This window comes from Cuculus canorus, chromosome 20 (genome assembly GCF_017976375.1).
Source record: "Cuculus canorus isolate bCucCan1 chromosome 20, bCucCan1.pri, whole genome shotgun sequence".
Lineage (NCBI taxonomy): Eukaryota > Metazoa > Chordata > Aves > Cuculiformes > Cuculidae > Cuculus > Cuculus canorus.
In genome coordinates this window covers 4,772,635-4,792,360 of record NC_071420.1, presented here as the reverse complement: position 1 = coordinate 4,792,360, position 19,726 = coordinate 4,772,635, and the positions used below count along the sequence as shown (strand labels likewise).

General features: G+C 64.0%; 2 protein-coding genes across 5 annotated transcripts in view; both read right to left on the bottom strand.

The window, feature by feature from the left end:
• The window catches only part of PHF12 (PHD finger protein 12), a 32,144-nt gene extending 31,205 nt beyond the window's left edge, over positions 1-939 (bottom strand). The window contains exons 1-2 of the mRNA XM_009560216.2: positions 746-939; positions 87-268 (exon numbers count right to left, since the gene is read on the bottom strand). Of these exons, the coding sequence (XP_009558511.1) occupies positions 87-268; positions 746-811 (248 nt within the window). The 5' untranslated portion in view covers positions 812-939. The remainder of the gene's footprint in view (positions 1-86; positions 269-745) is intronic.
• A 1,719-nt stretch (positions 940-2,658) lies between these two features.
• Positions 2,659-18,414, bottom strand: SEZ6 (seizure related 6 homolog). 4 transcript variants are annotated; one of them, XM_054085417.1, is made up of 17 exons: positions 18,249-18,414; positions 9,939-10,514; positions 9,733-9,866; positions 8,142-8,334; positions 7,626-7,811; positions 7,384-7,552; positions 6,613-6,782; positions 6,336-6,530; positions 5,845-5,983; positions 5,570-5,766; positions 5,299-5,493; positions 5,025-5,216; positions 4,748-4,945; positions 4,621-4,659; positions 4,388-4,508; positions 4,183-4,285; positions 2,659-3,484 (listed from the first exon to the last, which is right to left on the bottom strand). In XM_054085417.1, exons 1-17 carry the CDS (start codon positions 18,313-18,315, stop codon positions 3,452-3,454), a joined length of 2,907 nt encoding a protein of 968 aa, XP_053941392.1. In that variant the 5' UTR covers positions 18,316-18,414; the 3' UTR covers positions 2,659-3,451. The 4 variants fall into 4 exon arrangements, with proteins under 4 accessions (XP_053941392.1, XP_053941395.1, XP_053941394.1 ...); XM_054085420.1 differs by having other exon boundaries at positions 2,659-3,468; XM_054085419.1 differs by having other exon boundaries at positions 2,660-3,484; positions 6,613-6,779.
• Between the last annotated feature and the right edge of the window lie 1,312 nt (positions 18,415-19,726).

Sequence of the window (19,726 nt, the reverse complement as noted above, 5' to 3'; positions counted from 1 at the left end):
GCTAACGGGAAGCGGGAGCAGCTGGAGGGAAGGTGCTGCCTGGGCCAGGAAGGCCAGATCCGGAGGGAGATAGCACCGAGCCTTACCAGCACTGGAGGTGGAAAGCGGCGGGGCAGTGATCGCAGCACAGCAGATCCCCTCCTTCCTTGCAGCTATCGCAGCTATCGTGGTTAGTGGCCCTGCCACTTCGCCTGGGCTCCTTCTCGGGCCTCCTGCTCTTCTTTTCCCCATCTTCACTCTTGGGGGGAGCCAGGAGGGCTTGGATTTGCTGCGTAGGGAGGGACAGACAGACAAGAGAGGGGGCTCTGAGGGGCTGGGACTGACCCTGACCCCAGGATGTGGGGCAATAGGGGCACACACTAGGCTTAAGCACAATCCGGGACACACACAGGGTCCGGGGGGACACAGCACTAGGGGGGACACAGGGTATGGGAGGGAGACACAGAGAGGGGTGGCAGAGGACAAAGACTGTGGACACACAGGGCATGGGGGGACACACACAGAGGGCCAAGGGGGGAGACACAGGGCATGGCGGGAGACGTGACAACAGGGCCAAGGAAGGGAGATTGAAGGCCAAGGAGGGAGACAGAGGGCACAAGGGAGGTGAAAAGGCAGGCCAGCCGCTTGCATCGCTCCACACTTCCTTGTATGGACACGGGGCTCCGGGGAGGGGGGAATCTCTCGCCATTTCGCCCTCACCCCCCGCAGTTCCCACCGCCCTTCGCTCTGCAGCCCCAGGCCTCACCTCCATGAGCCCCCCGGAGGTGTCCAGGTCGTAAACGATCGTCTTGGTCTCCATCTTCTCCCACATTCATCCAGCCCGGGAACGGCCCCGGCGGGGGGGGTTAAAAGGGGAGGGGGGGGGGCGGCGGCTCCGCGTCGAGCAGGGGCGGGCGGCGGGGCCTCAGCCCACGGGCCGCTGCGCCTGGTTAGCAGTCGTTGCTGTCCTGCTCGTCCTGCAGCCGGGCCCGGCGGCGGCCCCCGCGCCCACTGCCATGCCGCGTAAACGGGAGGGAGGGAGGAGGGTGGCGCGGCCCCGCGCACGCACACACACACACACACACACACAGAGACACACACACACACAGAGGCGGCACCCCGGGATCCCGCGGCTGCGCACTGTGGCCCCGCGCCACCGGCCGAACCCCCGCCCCGCGCAGCCGCGGCCCCGCGCCCGCCCCGCACCTCCCGCCCCGCGCCGAGGCCGTTGCGCACGCGCAAGGCTGGCCAAGCCCCTCACCGGCCGCCCCGCGCCGAGGCCGCCGCGCATGCGCAGGGCTGACCGCGCCCCTCACCCGCCGCCCCGTGCCGAGGCCGCTGCGCATGCGCAGGGCTGGCCACACCCATCCATCCCGCCCATGGCGACCGGCGCGCATGCGCGGCTCTGCCCACTCCTTCCGCCTCGCGATCACCGCGCATACGCGGCAAGGGACACGCCCCTTCGCTCTCACTGCGTGACAGCCGTGCATGCGCATTGACCCTCCGCCCGCCCTCGTCCTCTGCTTCCGTACGCCTGCGCCGAGGCCACTTGCGCATGCGAAAACCGTGACCACGCCCCTTCGCCAACACTCGGGCTCCCCGGGCTGCGGCCAGTGCGCATACGCACCCCCCCCCACACACACACACTCCCGCTCTCCGTTTCCCGCCCCCACCTGCTCTCGGGTCCCCTCCCGCCGAGGCTAATACGCATGCGTAAAGCCGGCAACGCCCTCCCGATCTGGGCTTCCTTCCCGCCCTATCCGCATGCATGCGTGAATTCCGCGCGCTCGCCCCCCGCCCCTTGGCCACTGCGCATGCGCAACTCGGGACGCGCCCCTCACGGCTCTCGGGCTCCCACGGGCTGCGGCCAGTGCGCATGCGCGACTCCGCTCCTCCGCGCAAAGCCGGCAACGCCCCCGCTTCCCCAACCCGTGGTCATTGCGCATGCGCACACCCCCCCGTGAACGGCCCCGTCCGCCCCGCGCCGCCGATACTGCGCATGCGCCATGCAGTCAACGCCCCTACCCGCTGTCAACGCCCCGCCCCGCGCGAAGGCCAATGCGCATGCGCAACGCGGCAACGCCCACTTCCCTTGCCGCCCTCCGGTGGCTACTGCGCATGCGCAACGCGACAACAACCTCCCTTCCCGCTCGCGTCTGGCTCCGCCCCCTTCCAGAGAGCGGGGGGGGCGTGGGGGGGGGCGCGCAGGCTCGTGGCCTCCGTCACGTTCTGCAACGGGGAGGGAGGGAGAGCGGGGCGGGCGCTGGTGACGTCATGACGCAGGGCAAAGGCGGGCCGGTAGGGGGCGCCCTGCGTCCTGCGTCCTGACGTCACCTCAGCGGAGGTTACGCCCCTTAAAGGGACACGAACCCCTCGAAGCGCGTGGCGGGGGGGGTGTGGGAACCCTGATCTGGGGGGGGGCACCTGGGGAGGTTGGGGGGGAAACAGAGGGGAGAGGGAGACGCCACCGTTTCTTCTAAAACACCAGTTTTTATTAATGAAACACCCAAAAGATGGGGGGGCACGGCTCGGGGGGGGCACACCTCTCCGGGGGGGGCGTGGCTCCTCTCCCCAAGGGGGGCACCTCTGCGGGAGGGGGGGCCACGCTTCCTAGGGGAGTGACACCTCTCCGGGGGGGGAGGGGGTCACCTCTTGGTGGGGTGAGCACCTCTTCGGGGGGGCACCTCTTGGGGTGGGGGACGCCCCTCTTTTGGGGGGGGAACCCCCTCCATACGGGGAGGGGTCACCTCTTGGGAGGCGGACACCCCATCTTGGGGGGGGGAATGACACTCCTCCAGATGGGGGTTACGGCCAGGGCCACCAGCCCAGGGTGGGACAGGGCAAAGAGGGGGTGCAGAACTGTGGCTGGTGCCCCCCTGTCCCCTCCCTGCTGTCACCCACCCTGCTGGGGTGCCAGGAGGAAGGGGGGAGACAAAGGCGTCACCCCAGGGAGGACAAAGCAAGCGGGGGGACACGCAGCATGCTCGGGGCACAGGGGGGGACACGCGTCCTTGAGTGGCAGTGGGGGGACACAGGGGTGCTGGGGGGTGAAGCCCTGTGCTAGAGGGTGGGCACCCCCATGGCCCCCCAGACCCCTCGCCACCTCCTCCCAGGGCTTTGCTGCCTCCCCATTGCAGCCCCGTCCTTACCTGGGGGGGTCCCCCGTGTCCCCCCCTCCATTGCAGGGGCTGCTGTGTCCCTTGGGGGGGGCAGGATGGGGACCCCGCTAGCTCAGCACCCCGACAGCCCAGGGTGGGAGTGGGTGCTATGGGGGTGCTTGGGCAGACCCCACAGGGGGCCGGGGGGGTTGGGGTGGCAGGGGGGTGGCCTGTGCCCGGGTGGGTCCCATCGAGCGCTCGGCTTGAGTCTCCTTGGCAGAGAGGTGCCCGGCCCATGCTGGGGGCCAGGGGGCACGGGGGGCCCCCGAAGGGTGGCTGTGGTGCCCAGCTTCTCCCATGCCTAGATGGACACCTCATATTCCCTCGTGTCCTGCAAAGAAAACAGACTGCGAGGGGTTGGACACTGGGCAGTGTGACGGGGTGCCCGGGACCAGGACACGGCATCTCCCACCCCATAAGGTCCTAGGAACACATCCCAGACCACAGATGGACCTGTGGATGCATGTCCCATCCCATGCATGGTCCCTGGATGGATGTTCCCTCCCATGTGGAGTCCCTGGATGAGTGTCCTAGATGATGTGTGGTCTGTAGATGGATGTTCCATCCTGTCCGTGGTGACTGGAGAGATGTTCACCCTGTGCATTGTCTCTGGATAGATGTCCTAGGTCATGTATTGTCCCTGGATGGATGTCCTAGATGGTGTATGGCCCCTGGAGCGATATCCCACATGATGCGTGGTGCCTTGATGGATGTCCCATCCTGTGTGTTGCCCCTGGATGGATGTCCTATCTAATGCACGGTCCTTGGGATGGATGCCTCAGCTCATGTGTGGTCTCTGGATTCGTGTCCCATCCTGTGCGTGATCCCTCTGAGTGTCCACCCTGTGAATGGTCTCTGGATGGATATCCCATCCTACGTGTTATCCCTGGATTGATGTTGTATGCCATGCATGGGTCCCTGGAGTGCAAGATCCCATCCCATGCTTATCCCGCCCCACGCAGAGCCCCTGGCACACATGGCCCGTGCCATGCAGGGTCCCAGGGTGCCCAACCCTGCCTGGGCGGGCGTGGGGACCACTACTTACTCCTGTCTCATAGGTGGGGTTGTCAAAAGCCGACTCCACGGTGATGTGGTCGTAGGGGTGGGAGCCAGCGAGGGGCAGCTGCAGGGCCGGCTTCCCCTGGAGCCTGTGGAGAGATGGCAGCTGGAGCAGCTGTGGGGCTTGGGGGGGACCTCCTGGGAGGACAGGGGGGACCCCAAAGGAGGATAGAGACCACCTGGCCACTCACTTGGAGAAGTAGAGATAAATGCCCCCGATGAGCAGAGCCACCACCAACACGGGCAGGAAGACTGCGATGGCCACGTTGGTGCCCTCCAGTGCTGTCCCTGAGGGCACAGCCTTGGCCACGGCTGCCCGGGAGAGCAGGGGCTCACCAAGGGGGCACCCCACATGGGCTGCACCCCGAGGTGCCCGTCCACCCTCCCGTCACGCCAGGCTGCCCCGGCAAAACCTCGCCCTTACCATCCAGGTTGCGGTTGCTGTAAAACTCATCGTAGGAGGCTGGACAAGGGGAGAAGAAAGAAGCTGGCATCAGTGTCAAGAAGCGGGGTGCCAAAGGGTGCTGGGGGAGTGTTGGGGGTCCACTCACCCGCCTTGCAGATGGGGGGTGAGCCGCTCCAGCGCGAGGGGTGCCCGGGCAGGCAGCGCAGGCTGCCCTCGCCCAGCAGCGCCCGGCCGGCGGTGCAGGAGAAGCGTAAGGTGGTTCCCGCTGGGTACAATCGCCGCTCGGGGCTCTGCCGCCCGCCCGCTGGCACGCCGGGGTTGTGACAAGGCTCGTACGTCTCCGCTGTAGGGCAGGGGTGTGGTGGCATCAGCGCCCACCGCTGCTTCAGGGGATGTACCCAGGGAGGGGGTACTCAACTCACGGATGCACTTGGGGAGACGGTCGCTCCACTTGGGTCCCCCCGCGGCGCGGTCGTGGCAGGTGAGGGTCCCGGCACCCGCCAGGACGTAGCCTTTGTCACAGATATACTGCACGGTGCCTCCCACTGGGAATTTGGGGCTGGAGACCACCCTGCGGCTGTGCTCGGCATCCCCGGGGTCCCGGCAGGTGGTCACTGGGGGTGGGAGAAACCAGCAGTGACGATGGCTGCTGGGGACGTGCTGTGGGGCAAGGGGATGCTGGCAGGGGCCACTCACCCCGCTCGCAGGAGGGCAGGTCACCACTCCATGTCAGGTCCCAGTGGCACATCAGGAGGTCGGTGCCGGTCAGCTGGAAACCGGGGTAGCAATGGTAGGTGACCACGGTGCCATGGAGCAGCTCCGGCTGCGAGGAGGTCTTCCAGCCATTGGCGATGTCTGGCAGCTCAGGGCAGGTGTCGTTACGGGGGACCTCTGTGGGGAGAGCGGGTTGAGCAGGGTGATGGGGACACCGGGGACATTGGTGATAACGTTCTGCCACAGGGCTCACCGGAGAAGTGGATGACAAAGCCTTGCCGATAGGCGAAGGCACCAGCGCCAGGGTCAGACTGGAACTGGACGGTGACGTCAGCGCTGGAGGCGTAGAGCTTGAAGCGGCCGCGGGCGCCCGTGTACTGGCCCAGGATGCGTGCTGTCAGGTCGTCCCCATCGTAGAAGGTCAGCACATCCCCTGTGCCCAGCCGGAGCCTGGAGTGGTGGGGCCATGAGGGTGGGGAGCACAAGGACCCCCCTTATCCCCCTGTCCCTGGTTGCCCCCACACTCACACACGGATGTCCAGCATGATGCGCTTGTCTTCCTCCACGTGTAGCCCCCAGATGCAGTCCTGGCCCTTGCCATACGCCTCCGGCCAGTTGGGTGACAGCACCACGCCGGCCACATCCGTCAGCTCACCGCTGCACACCGCTGTGAGTGCACGCCAGGCTCAGCACCGCCGTGGGGGCAGCCACCACAGCCCTCCAGCTCCAGCACCCACTTCAGCAACCAACTCCAGCACCCACCATCCCCATTGGCTCTGGCTCCAGGACCCACCATGGCATGGGAGCTCCAGCATCCTTTGTATCCCAACCCCAGCTCCACCACCCATTTCAGCATCCCAGCACCTGCCATCTCTGTTGGGTCCAGCTTGCACCGTGTCCTCAGCCCCAGCACACACCATGGCACGGTGGCCCCAGTACCACCATGGCCCATCCCCAGCTTCCAGCTCCCCCTGAACCCCTGGCTCCAGCCTTGCCAGCCCCCCAGCTCCAGTGCCCACCACGGCACGCTGGCTCCGTCTCATTCCACTGCGGGTCACTGGGGTCGACGCACTCGATGATGGTGGAGCCCTGCTCCAGCGTGTAGCCAGGGTCACAGCTGAACTCCACCGTGGTGCCCACGGGGTACCGGGGGTCGCTGGCCGTGAAGTTCCCATACTTGACGAAGGGCTCATAACAATGTCCCTGCTCGAAGGCTGCGGGCACAGCGGCAAAGGTCTGTGGGGGCCACGCAGGTGCAGGGATGCCCAGGTGCCCCCCTATGCCCTGGCCCCCTACCCTCATAGCGCAGCGCCATGCCCGCGGCGGCCCCACTGCTGTCGGTGGTGAGCTCCACGAAGAAGTGTCTCCCAGTGCTGAGTAGCCCCTCGATGGGCAGGTACTCCACCTCATAGGAGTCGTACACCGGTGGCGCCTCAACATTGTTGCCGTTGCGGATGATGAGCCTGCTGAGGCATAGGCAGGGTGCTACGCCAGCCATGGCCAATGGCACCATCCTTGGGCATGGAGGGTAGCATCCATCTCCAGCCATGGCCAACACCACCCAGCCAGCGCACCATGAATGGCATCCATCCTTGGGCACTGCCAATGGTATTTTCCTTTAGCATGGCCAACAGCACTTATCCTTGAATGTGGCCATTGGCTAACAGTGCCCACACTTGGGCATGTCCAATGACACCCATCCTTGGACAGGGCCAACAGCACCCAGACAAAGGCATGGCCAACAGTGCCTGCCCTTGGGCTTGGCCAACAGCACATATCCTTGAACAAGATGAATGCCACCTGTCCTTGGGCTTAGCCAATGGCATCTTCCTTGAACATAGCCAACAGCACCTATCCTTGAATGTGGCTAATGGCACCCATCCTCAGACACAGCCAGCAGTGCCCACCCTTGGGCCTGACCAACAACACCCATCCTTGGATGTGGCCGATGGCACCCATCTGTGGGCATAGCTGATGGCACCCACCCTTGAACATGGCCCCGTACCTGGTGCAGGGCCACACAATAGCACATCCCCCACACACCCCCTCTCTGCCCCAGGGTCAAACCTGTCGTCGTCCTCGGCCAACGAGACCTTCTCGAAGTGGAGGTGCAGGCGGTGGCCGGTGGGTGCCTCCAGCAGCCAGTGGCACGTCAGGTTGTTGCTGTAGTTCCCGGGGAAGCCAGGTGAAATGATGCGTCCCACCGTGGCGTTCCGTATCACCCCGCCACATGCCGCTGCCGGAGAGAGGCCATCAGTGGCCGACTGTGCCACGCCAGCCATGCTGCGTCCCCCGGTGCCGGTGCTTACCGAGGCAGTGGGGCTCGCGGGTGCTCCAGAAGGGCCGGGTGGCGTTGCGGCAGATGAGCTGGTGGGCACCTTGCAGCTGGTACCCAGCAGCGCAGCGGAAGTGGGCGTCCCCACCGGGATGCAAGCTGCTGACCGACACCTCGCCAAATGCCGGCCGCGCCGGGAAGGGGCAACTCAACAGGTAGGCTGGGGGCAAGCGATGGTGTTACAGACCCGCCGTGGGAACCCAGCCCACCCCTCGCCCAGCACCCACCTCCGCAGCCCCCCAGGAGGGTGCCGCAGGGATGGGTGACGCTGTACCTATGGCTGCCAGTAATGATGCTAAATGAGCCCATAATTGCTCACGCCAATTAGCTTTCCATTAGCGTTCTTCGCCCCATCGCTGCCCGCTTAACCCGCCGGCAGCGCAGATCAACTCCACCGCGCATCGCCACGCTCTGAATTAGCCCCGTGCCGCCGGGGGAGTCCTCAGGGGACACCGGGGGGGTTGTGCCAGCAGTGGATGCTGCCCCTTACCTTGGTAGCGGAAGCGGTAAGATCCATGGTTAGGGGGCCGGGGGCTCTGGAAGCGGAGGGTCAAGAGGTTGGCAGGGCTGCGGATGACCTGACCCCGCAGCAGGAAGGATTCGTTGGCCAGGAGGGTGGGCTCCAAGCCCCCTGCGCTCTCCACCGTCAGCGTCTCCCCATCCACCAGGCTGATGTTGTGCACCTGCAGAGGTCCAGCCAGGCGTCACCGCCCTGGCACCCGACTGGGAGCTGCTCCTCGAGCAGCTCACCCGCAGTCGGCAGCACGCTGGAGCTTGTCTGCGCGGGCAGCGCCTTTCAAACATGGTTAGCAGCGCCATAAATCATCCTGCAGCGCAAGAGCGACGGGACCCAGCCAGCAGCTTCGTCAGAGCGCCGCGGCACAGCCGGGACCGCACTAAGAGCCAACAGCCAGGCATGCGCTCCAGCCCTCTGGAGCAATTTGCTATTAATGATGTTAATTAAGCAGTGCTGCGTGGTGATTAGCAGCAGCACCGGCGAGGGCTGCTGTGGGAGCTGGAGGAGCGGGCATTGACTGCGGAGATGCTGCTGTTGGGTCACCTTTGGCTTTCAGTGAGCAATGATGGCTCAGGCGGTGGGACCGGCAGTGTTGGGGACACGTGGCCATGTGCCATCAACGGGAGCAGCACGTGGCCTCAGCACTGCCGGAGCTGCCGCCAGCCGCTGCTCCTGGCAGATGGGTGTGAGGTTTTCCTGGCTTTGCATCACCGCGTGGCACCCATCAGCATTGCTTCCACCTCTTTCACAGAATCACAGAATCACCAGGTTGGAAAGGACCCATTGGATCATCGAGTCCAACCATTCCTATCACTCCCTTAAACCATGTCCCTCAGCACTTCATCCACCCGTTCCTTAAACACCTCCAGGGAAGGCGACTCCACCCCCTCCCTGGGCAGCTGTTCCAGTGCCCAATGACTCTTACTGTGAAGAATTTTTTTCTGATATCCAACCTGAACCTCCCCTGACGGAGCTTCAGGCCATTCCCTCTTGTCCTGTCCTCTGTCACTTGGGAGAAGAGCCCAACACCCTCCTCTCCACAACCTCCTTTCAGGCAGTTGTAGAGAGCAATAAGGTCTCTCCTCAGCCTCCTCTTCTCCAGGCTGAACAACCCCAGCTCTCTCAGCCGCTCCTCGTCAGACGTTCTCCAGCCCCTCACCAGCTTCGTTGCTCTTCTCTGGACACTCTCCAGAACCTCAACATCCTTCTTGTGGTGAGGGGCCCAAAACTGAACACAGTATTCCAGGTGCAGTCTCACCAGTGCCGAGTACAGAGGGAGAATCACCTCCCTGGAGGTTATTCATCAGTGCTTTGGCAATTAAGTCCCAAAGTGTTGCTTCTACGATGGCTGCCGAGTGTGGCACAGGGCATCCCACCAGCCCATGAACCCGCATCCCTGCCCTTGGGCTCCGAGCCAGCTCTCCTGGCTCAGGAACGTGGAGACAAGGTCAAGACCATGTGCTTGCTGCACCTGGCATGGACACAGCCCTGGCATGGAGCAGGGGACAAGCCACGCTTGCTATGGGCACTCGGCACCCCATCCCACCCGCAGTCTCTGGCTCACCTTGAGCTCCACGCCATAGCCAGGGTAGACGGAGACGGTGTAGGTGCAATCCAGGCTGCCTTCATAGGGGACACTGGCTGGCTCCGGGGACACCAGCCACCCCTCGGGGCCCGCCAGCGTCCGGTTGCAGGGGGCTGGTGACAAAGGAGACTCTGGTTCAGCCCCGCTTCACCGTGTCTCCCCCCAGCTCCCTTCGCAGCGCTCACCTGGCCCCTGCAGCGTGGTGATGGTGGTGGTGGTGATGGTGGAGGTGGTGGTGGTCCCCTCCTCATCCCTGGTGACCGTGGTGGCCTCAGCGTGGGGTCCCAGGGATGCGTTGGGGGTGGTGGGTGCCTGGCTAGGGGACGTGGGGCTCACCTTCGTCACTGAGGCGGGAGACCACGAGGGGTCGGCAGCCGGCACAGCCCCCCACGCCTCCCCCCATGGCCCCGGGCGCCCCGCCGGCGTGGTCAGCGGGTCGGTGGGGAAGGCGACCCTGGGAAGGGCAGGGGTGCGAGGTGGGGGCTCCGGAGCTGGGGGTCCGGGGTCCGGCTGGAGGGCATCAGCAGGCAGGAGGGGGCCAGGGCCAGCAGGCAGGAAAGGCGCCTTGGCCAGGTAGTCCTTCTTCAGGAAGGCTTCGTGCAGAAGGTCCTCCAGCAGCGGGTGGTGGTTGAGGAGCTTCAGTGTGGGTGCCGTGCTTACGAAGTGAGCCTCTGCCTCCCTCTCCGCCGGTGTGGGCAGTGCTGTTGGCTCCCCCTCGGCCTCAGCGCTCTCCCCAGCCTTCCTCGCCAGCCCGTTGAAGCCTGGGGGGAGGAGAAGAGAGTGTGGGGTGCTGGGGACCCATGGACCAATGCTGCAATGTAGACATCACCTTGAACCGGGGACCAAAGCTTCGTTCTGGACCAGTGATGCACCATGGACTGATGCGGCACTGGGGACCGGTGATGCACCAGGGACCCATGCTTCATCGTAGACCTGATGTGGCACCCAGGAGCAACCCTTGGAGGTGGATGGATGCTGCGCTAGGGATGGAAGCAGCGCTGGGGGTGGATACTGCACCAGAGAGCCCCGCTGGTGCGGAGCCACAGACCTGTGGTGCACTGGGGACGGATGCTGCACCAGGGACACGCGCTGCACCACGAGCCGGTGCCACCCCAAGGACTAATGCTTCCCTGCACACCAATACTGCACCAAACCCAGGGCGGCAAATAATCGCATTGACCACATGGAGTTGGACCCTGCCACACCTTGCCCCAGCATAGCCTTCACTGAGGCAGCCCTGGCAATTAAGCTCTGGCTAATTAATGTACAGCTGCAGATTGTACCACGTTAAGGGATGCCCAACCCTCCTGTGATCCAGCGCTGGGGTTGGCTGTCCCTGCTCACAGCTTCTCCTTCTCCATGGAGGTGGCTGTCCTGTCCTGAGGGTCCCCTGGGACCCCACATTCCCATGGTGAGGCCATGGAATAATAGAATGGTTTGGGTTGGGAGGGACCTCAAAGCCCATCCAGTGCCACCCCTGCCATGGGCAGGGACACCTCCCACTGGATCAGGGGCTCCAAGAACCATCCAACCTGGAACACCTCCAGGGATGGATCAGCCACCACTGCTCTGGGCAACCTGGGCCAGGGCCTCCCCACCCTCACAGCAAAACATTTCCCCCCCAAGATCTCATCTCAGTCTCCCTTTTGCAGGTGAAAACCATTCCCCTCATCCTGTCCCTGCACTCCCTGATCCAGAGCTTCTCTCCAGCTTTCCGGGAGCCCCTTTCAGCGCTGGAAGCCCCCCTTTTGAGCACTGGAAGATGCAGACGATTGCCATGGCCGCACTGGGGATGCCACTGGAGGCTGAACGCCGGGCCTGAGCCCAGGCCACCAGTGCAACGAGTCTGCAAGAACTCAGCTCTTCTCCACCCTCCTGCCAGCCGGGCTGTCCCCGGGCAATGTCAATCTGCCAGAGCCCCCCTCCCCTCCAACATTGCCCACCGGCAGCCAAGGGGACCCCCTGGCCCTCCCGTGCACCAGACCCTGAGCAAATCCCCAGCCCAACCATTTAGACCCTTTAAACAACACCACCGCAAACTAAATAGAATTGAATCAGCCCTAATGAGCCAGGCAGCATCGCTCCCTGTTGGATCTGGCATCACATGCTCCCCTCTCCCGGGGGATGGCACAGCTCCCCAGCCCCACCGTGCTATGGCAAGGGCGATGCCGCCACGGCGGGGATGCCACCGCAGCATCCAGCATCCCTCCGTGGCCAGGCGTGAGGCTGTACGTGGCACACGGGCAGGTCTTGCCGCTGTGCACAGGCGCTGATGACACGATACTGCCAATTACTGGGTAATTATACCGATCCGTAGCAGGGCAGGGCCCCGCGAAGATTAATTACTCGGCGACTGCCACTTTTAAGGGACTATTAAGAGACATTAGATTGGGTGAGCGGCGCTGGGGAAGGCGCTGGGTGCTCGCTGCTCGGCCACCCACCCTGTGTCCCCACCGCCCTGGGACGGTGGCGATGCCCTGGTACAGCAGTGCTGGCTCCGAAAGGTTCTATTGCCCCCCGGCAAGGCCAGAATTATTTTGTAATAGGATCCATTTATTAGAACATAAAAGTTAATGAGTTTATACTGAAAGGCGCCAAAACCTCTTTTAGGCTTTAATAGCAGATTAGTGCTCGGGACTGGGCTATGCGCAGCCGCGGTCGCCCCACGCAGCGAAGGCTGGGGCAGAGACACCCACCCCAGCCTCCTGCATCCTCCTGCCCATGGTCTCAGTTGCCTGGGGTGCTGGGGAGCACGGTGGTCCCCATCGGAGCTGCTGGGCGAGGCTGGACCCCATGGCAAGGGTCCTCCAGCAGGTCCCACCTGGGTGCGGTGGCACCTGGGCTGCGTGATGCTCTGGGTACCACGGGATGCTCCCAGCACCAGGGGATGCTCCAGACTGGCAATGGTCTTGGCAGTTTGGCAATGCAGGATGCTCAGGGCACCGTAGGAAGGCAGCGGGTGCCCAGATGTCACCACTTTTACCCAGATTTTGCCACCTATGCCCCTCGATTACCAGAGGATTAGAGCCTCCACAAATGTCTCCAAGCAGCTTATCTCCAGTGGCTGTACCACAGCTGTGTCCATCCTGCATCCCTAGGATGACCAGGAGCTGGTGATATGGGATCCTGGTACCCAGAAGGGAACTCCAGACCTCAGGATGGGCACAGACCTTTTCAAAGGGACTATCGAGTCCCCACCAGCCGTGCTCACGCCAGGGCTGCTCGGCATGCGTGGCACGTGCCTGCAGCCGCAGCCAGGCTGGGGTCCTAATCCCTCACATCGGCTTTGCCGGGTGGGAGTCTATTAACGGTGGCCAGGAGCTGGGGAGATGTTGGAGACTAATCCGGCTGCAGTGAGCGTCCATCCTCCCCTCCACCCCCCCGGCAGGAATCAATGCCGCCTGCTGTCGCAAATAAATAAATAAGGCGGCACACGGCCTCCCGGGGAGCGCCGATCGATGCCGCCCGCCGCGAAAGCAATAACATAGTGCCCGGTTCAGTGGAGAGAACAGAGTAGGACCCTCGGCTGCTCCAGCAGCATCACAGCCCCTTGGCACGGTGCTGCTCTGTGCCTCAGTTTCCCCATCTGCAGGAGAGGGAGGGAGTGCAGGCGGTTGGGTCCCCGGGGCAGGGCAGGGGTTGGCACTCACAAGACTCCAGGTTTATTTTCCAATTTAAAATCCAATCTGGATTTGCCCCAGTGGCCGGCAGCTGTGATGAATGAGCTGTCAGGCAGTCGGCACCACACTCCTCAACCCCCATCTCCCACCTCCCTCAGCTCCCACAGCAGGACAGGAGAGGGGACACGCCTGGTTGATGGCAGATCCCCCTCTCTGCCCCCTGTCCTGGTGACCCTGGGGATGGGGACCCCGGCAAAGGGGGACGAGGGGGACACCCTCCTGCCTGCCTGCGGGTGGGAATGTGCCGTGGGCAGGAGCAGGCGGGGAGGGAGGGTGGGTGCAGGTGGTGGGTGGGCAGCGGCAGCGCAGGCGGTGCGGGTGGGAGGTGTAAGGGCGCAGGCAGGGCGGTGATGCCAGCTCCCCGTGCCACCCAGCCAACACCGCCGTCACGTAGCCGACACAGCAGCTGCCAGCACACCCCATCGACACCCGTCGCAGCGAGCTGGGCACCCCATTGGCACCAGCTGGCACCCAATTAGCACCTCTCCTGGCACCCACAGCTTGCTGTCCTCTGGCCTCCTCCACCCCAGCTGCTCATGGCCGAGCCGAGGGGGAACACCACGGCGAGCGTGGCTGCCAGCCCCGGCGGCTGCCAGAGGAACCCAGCTTTAATATTCATGGCGGCGCTGGCAGGGAAGCGTTTGACCTTGTATGTTTTGCGATTCTCCTTGAATTGAACAGTCATTTACCCACTGACACATGTCACATGTCACCGCAACCGGTTCCCTGGAGCATCACCGCGATGGTGGCCGACACCACCGAACGCCGACACCGGTCAGGGTTGAAGGCAGAGCACGGTGGGCACCAAGGTGCCGATCCCCAGGGCACTCCTCCCTCCCGGTGGGTGCTGTGGGGTGCCAGTAGTGCCCCCATCCCATCCTCGCCCCCCACGGCCCATGTAATCCCAGTTCTCCTCCTCTCCCTGCGGAGCTAATGCGTTTGTACAGCAATTTCCCTGAGCGGCGGCGGTGATAAATTACATGTCTGCTGCTATTTTGGACCCAAGCGTTGAAGCCGTGTGATGCCGTGTCCCCCTCCCCATTCTGGCAGTGCCCAAACCAGCATCCCCTGCGATGGAGACCCTATTGCCAGGCGGCACCCACCCTGTGCCACTCCGAGGTGCCCATGGCACGGCTCTGTGGAGCTCCAGGCTCCCTAGTTCATCCCACTGGGTAGCACCCCTGGATGCTGGGATGCCTGCCTGGAGCGGAGCAGGAGGCAGGCAGCGAGGGAGAGCAGAGCCATGCTGCCCTCCCGGCTCCCCTTCCTTCTGCCAGCGACAGCAATTGAAATCTGGTTGCGGGAGGCGAGCAAGAGCTGCTCGTCAGGCTCTGTGTTGGGCTGCTCAGCCATGTCATCATCCCCACAGACACCGTTCCCTCCCAGCGAGTGGGAAGTGTGGAGCATCACCACCTGCTCCCACTGGAGCTGACATCGCCGTCGCCCACAGCACCCACCTCTGCCCTCCTGGGAATTCAATTCAATGCAGGCATCTCCTTGCCAGCAAACCTCACATCCTGCCCCTTCCCTGCCCTTCATAGGATGAACCCCCCCCCCCGCCCCAAGTTCTGGAAGCCACCAAGGACTGCTGCCACACCCCAGGGCACCTGGGGGCCACCAGCACCCATCCTGCCCAGGCGCAGCCCCTGCGCCTCATCCAGCACCAGCTGATCTGGCATTTCAAGCACCTCGCTCCATTTTTCACAGGGTCACAGCAGCGCTCTTGTGGCTGATTAATATTTGATCCCTTCAGCACAGCTCGTTACTGTATTTAAATTATATATGTAATAACCTCCGCTGGCACGGCGAGCGTGTGGGCCGGTTCCTGCCACCGCTCCTGCGGGCAGAGCATCAAGCACTTCCCCAGCTCGGTTCGCTGGCATCCTCCAGCGCCTCGGAGGAGGTGAGGAGTGGTGCTGGGTCCCAGTGCGGGGCAAGCTGGTAGTGAGCCAGGCAAATCAAAACACTCCCAGATGCCTCCAACCCATCCAGGCAGTCCCTTCACCCACCCCAGGATGCCCATGGTTTGGAGAGATGCTGGTCCCGTCTCCCCTGCAGCTGGAGGAAGGGATGCCGCCGGAGGAAAGGATGCTGCTTACGACTGGAGGGAATCCATTACCTCCCTGGTTATAGGCAGCTTTCAAACGCAATCTTTCAATTGTGCGCATTTAAAGAATTGATTCGAGGTGAAATTATCCTCTCGCGCCAGAGCTGCCGGAGACACAACTTCATCCGCCTCCCCCAGGTCCTGCCTGCCCTTGGGGGAGCTCGGCAGCCCGGGGTCATCCTGACCCTCACCTTGGCACAGGGCTGCACGCCAGGAAACACAGTCCTGGCAAGCCCTGTGCTGGTTTTGGGGTCCCACCAGAGGCACAGGGGAGTCCAGGCACTCCTCAGCATTGAGTGCTCTTGCCTGGGTGCCTTTGCACCCCGTTTTCCCCCATCCCCGATCCCGCCCTGCCCAGTGTCTGTGTGATGCTCCGGGCTGGCAGCCCTGCCTGGTGCAGCATCGTGTGCCAAATCCATCGCCGCTGGAGCTGAACGGCAGCGAGGAGACTCCGGGGGGACAGTGGGGGCACTGCCCCAGCCCATGCCCCGCGTCCCCCTGGGGCAGCCCTGCCCTCCCGCCCCATGGCTTAAGAGCATTATCCAGATAATCCTGGCCTGGCGGCACAGCAGCATGGCAGCGATGAACTCCTCCGAGGCACGCAGAGGACGAGCACGCACGCTGTTAATTACCGTAGCAGATGCTTTCTGCCTTCCCCGGTCACCTCCTCGCACCGAGACCCTGACCGGCACCCATATCCCCAGGGATGTTGTATCCCCACAAATGCGTCATCCCTGGGGACGTGGTGCATCCAAACGACGCCGGATGGTGCAGAACAGCTCACAGGGACACATCCAGGCCCTGCGACCCCCACCCTGACCCACGCAGCTTCCCATCACCCAGGGATCCCAAATTACAAGGAACTCCCTTCAACATGGCAAAGATGAGCCTCCACCCCCTAAAAAAAAGCCAGGCTGATAATGGGCTTGGAGAGGTGGGGAGAAGGGTCACGGTGGGGCTGGATGGGTGAAGCTGTGCCCAGCACCATGTGTCCTGGCTGCACCAGCGCCATGGGGCACAGACCCCCACTCTCCACTGGGGTGAACCCCTGCGGGCACTGGGAATGGAGCTGCCCCACAGCTGGGACAGATCTGCAGGTCACTGCATGGTGACAGAGACAAGATCAGGCCCTGCATTGCCACCACACAAGGGACATCATCAATCCCTGCAGCCCGAGGGAGGGATCCGAGACCCCCACGTCCCCATCCCCACAACTCATCAGCCCATCGAAGCCAAGCCAAGGCCACAGTGACACTGAGCATGGTGGCACTGCATAGAAATCAGGGTGCTGGGATCCCTGCCTGAAGGGGGGTTGAGAGCGGGGTGGGGGGCATTCCGTGGGCAGGTCCCAGCACTATCGGCACATGGAGGGGCACAGGGTGGACAAGAACCCTCACCTCCCAGCGCTGGGAAGAGCTCAGCACCTCCCAGGCCATCCCCACCTCTAACACTGGGAAAATGCACATGCAGAGTTTAATTAACTTTATTGATATTCAGAAATTAGGGGACTGACTAGAGGTAATTGCTCATTAGAAATCATTAAACTGACATGGTAAGCACCAGCCTCCCTCGGGGGAAGCCTGCCCAGGGCCCCGCTCTCAGGACAGAACTGGGGACAAGGACCCCCTCCAGCCTCGCTGCTCCCCAGCAGGACAGGGGATGGACTTGCCATGGCTTTACCCCTCCTGCTGCCCTGCGGACGGTGTCCCCTATGTCCCCTCACACAAGAGAGCCATGGCAGCAGCCCTGGGTGGCAAAGCAAGATGGGAATAGCAGCAGGCACAGGGCCATGATGCCCTTCCCCAGCTCGGCTGCCAGATGGGGAGTTTATGTAACTCCCTGCACGGCTGCTGCCTGCAGCTCAGCTGAGCTGCGCCGGCAACCAGCGTCCCGCTGCCTGCATCCCACCGGGACCCCCACCCGCTCCTCACCCTGCATGCGCTGCCCACCGTCAGCACGACTGCGGCGGATTGGGTTGCTCTGAGTCTCCTTGGGTTCACAATCTTGGTTTTTGGGGCAATGCAGCCGCAAGGCGTCAAGGCTGTCCGTGCCCCATGGGTGGCCGAGCCAATGAGCTGAGATGGGTTTTGGCTGCTCTCCTTAGAAAGAACCAACACCCACCATTCCTGGGTTTCCCCAACACCCTCCTCAGAGCCGGAGGGGTCACCCCAAGCCATGGGGTGGGGGAAAGAGCTGCGGTCCCCCATGTCCCCGAACCCAATGGTGGGGACTGCATGGAGGGACCATCTCACAGCCTGCTGCCAGGCGTAGCCGGCCGGCAGTGGCTCAAAGGGCTCGGCGGCCCCGGGAGCGGGTCCTGCGGATGATGCAGTGCCTGCCCACCCCCCGGTGAGGCGGAACCCCCCCAGCCCCTCCGGTAACACCGGCAGAGGGGCCAACACCGGAACCCGCCGGGGGCGGCATTGCACCAGCCCGGCTGCAAAAGGCTCTGCGCGCCCCCGGCAGCTCCCGTTCCCCGCATCACCGGGGTGGTGTTTGGGGGGGGGGCAGATAACGAGGAGGGGGAGCACTCTCGGTTCACCGGGGGGAAACGCCCCCGGTACAGCGGGTGCGAGGGCAAGTTGGCAAAGTTTAGCGGCGAAGGAGCGGGGTTGGGGGCTACCGGTACCGAGGGTGGGTGGTGTGGAGGGGGTGACGGGGATTGAAGGGTGATGGCGGGGAGGAGGTGGGGGGGTGTCGGTGCTTACCGTGTGCCGGTGAGAGCAGCAGCGCGGCGAGGAGCGGCAGCAGCAGCGCGGGCGGCGGGGAGCCCATGGCCGGCGGCGGTCAGCACCGCGGACAGCTCCGCGCTGCGGGCACGGCCGCGCCGCGCCGTAACGCTCCGAGTGCGGCGCACTCCAATCCAGGGGGAGGGGGGGGCGTGTGTGTGTGTATGTGTGTGGCTCTGCCTCCCACCCCCCCACTCCCAGCCGTAATGCTCCGAGTGCGGCGCACGCTAATCCGGGGCGGGGGCTCTTCATACACCTCCTGAGCCGTAATGCTCCGAGTGCGGCGCGCACCAATCCTGGAGGGGGGGTGGTCTCTGCCTCCCCCCACCACTCCCAGCCGTAATGCTCCGAGTGCGGGGCCCACCAATCCAGGAGTAGGAGGTGGGGGGGGGCTCTGCCTCTCACCCGGACCCCCCCCACCCCCCTCAGCGCGGAGCTCGCCAATCCCGGGGCGGGGCGGGGGGGGGAAACGCCTCCCCCGACACCCCCTGAGCCGTAATGCTCCGAGTGCTGCGCCAGCCAATCCGGGGGGGTCTGCCCTTCCACCCCCCCTCTCGCCGTAATGCTTCGAGTGCAGCGCCCGCCAATCCCGGAGTAGGGGGGGGAGGGGGGGGGGGGGCTCTGCCTCCACCAGCCGTAATGCTCCGAGTGCGGCGCCCGCCAATCCCGCAGGCTGGGATGGGGAGGGGGCTCCTCTCTGCCACCCCCACCCCTCGCCGTAAGTCTCCGAGTGCGGCGCCTGCAAAAAAGCTGGCGGCTGAAGCATGGGGGGAGGGCAATCTCCCATCCTCCCTTCCCCTCCCCCCCCCCATATTCTGACCACCCCCTGGGCTGGGGACCTACCGAGGGATGCAGGAAAGGTCCTCGGTGCCCATCCCACCATCACCTGCCTCCCTCCCATTGCCAGCCCACCCCTCTGCACCCTCCAGGACACCCATTCCAGTCGCACGCAGCCCCAGTCCCAAAGGACACCCCCCCCCCCCCCAGCTACCCATCCCCACCCCTAAATAGTCTCCATTGGAGCTGGGCTCATCACCCCTCAAGCAAGAAAACGTGGACACAAATCAACCCTTCCAGCCAAGCATGGCACAAACCCTTAATTCCGTAGGGCCCCAGAGGGTTCCTTATTCCTCCAGTCCCAGGAGGGTGGGGGTCTTTGCTCCCCCAGGAGGATGGGGGGCTCTGGTCCCCCAGGAGGATGGGGGGCAGCCAGCCCTGCAGCAGGCAGATGGCATTGGCACCAGCTCCGCGCTGGCTGCCGGACGGCTCTCGCGTGTGTTAAAAATAACCAACAAAGAGCTCTCTTTTTTTTTTTTTTAATAACCACCCCCCTCCCCATCTCCACGAAAGCCCAGATGGCTTCATCTCTCCATGCTGATGCCGTGTGCAGCACGGAGCCCCCGCAGCCCGGCCAGCCTCGGCTGCAAACACGGCCCACGCAACCATCGCCAACTGCG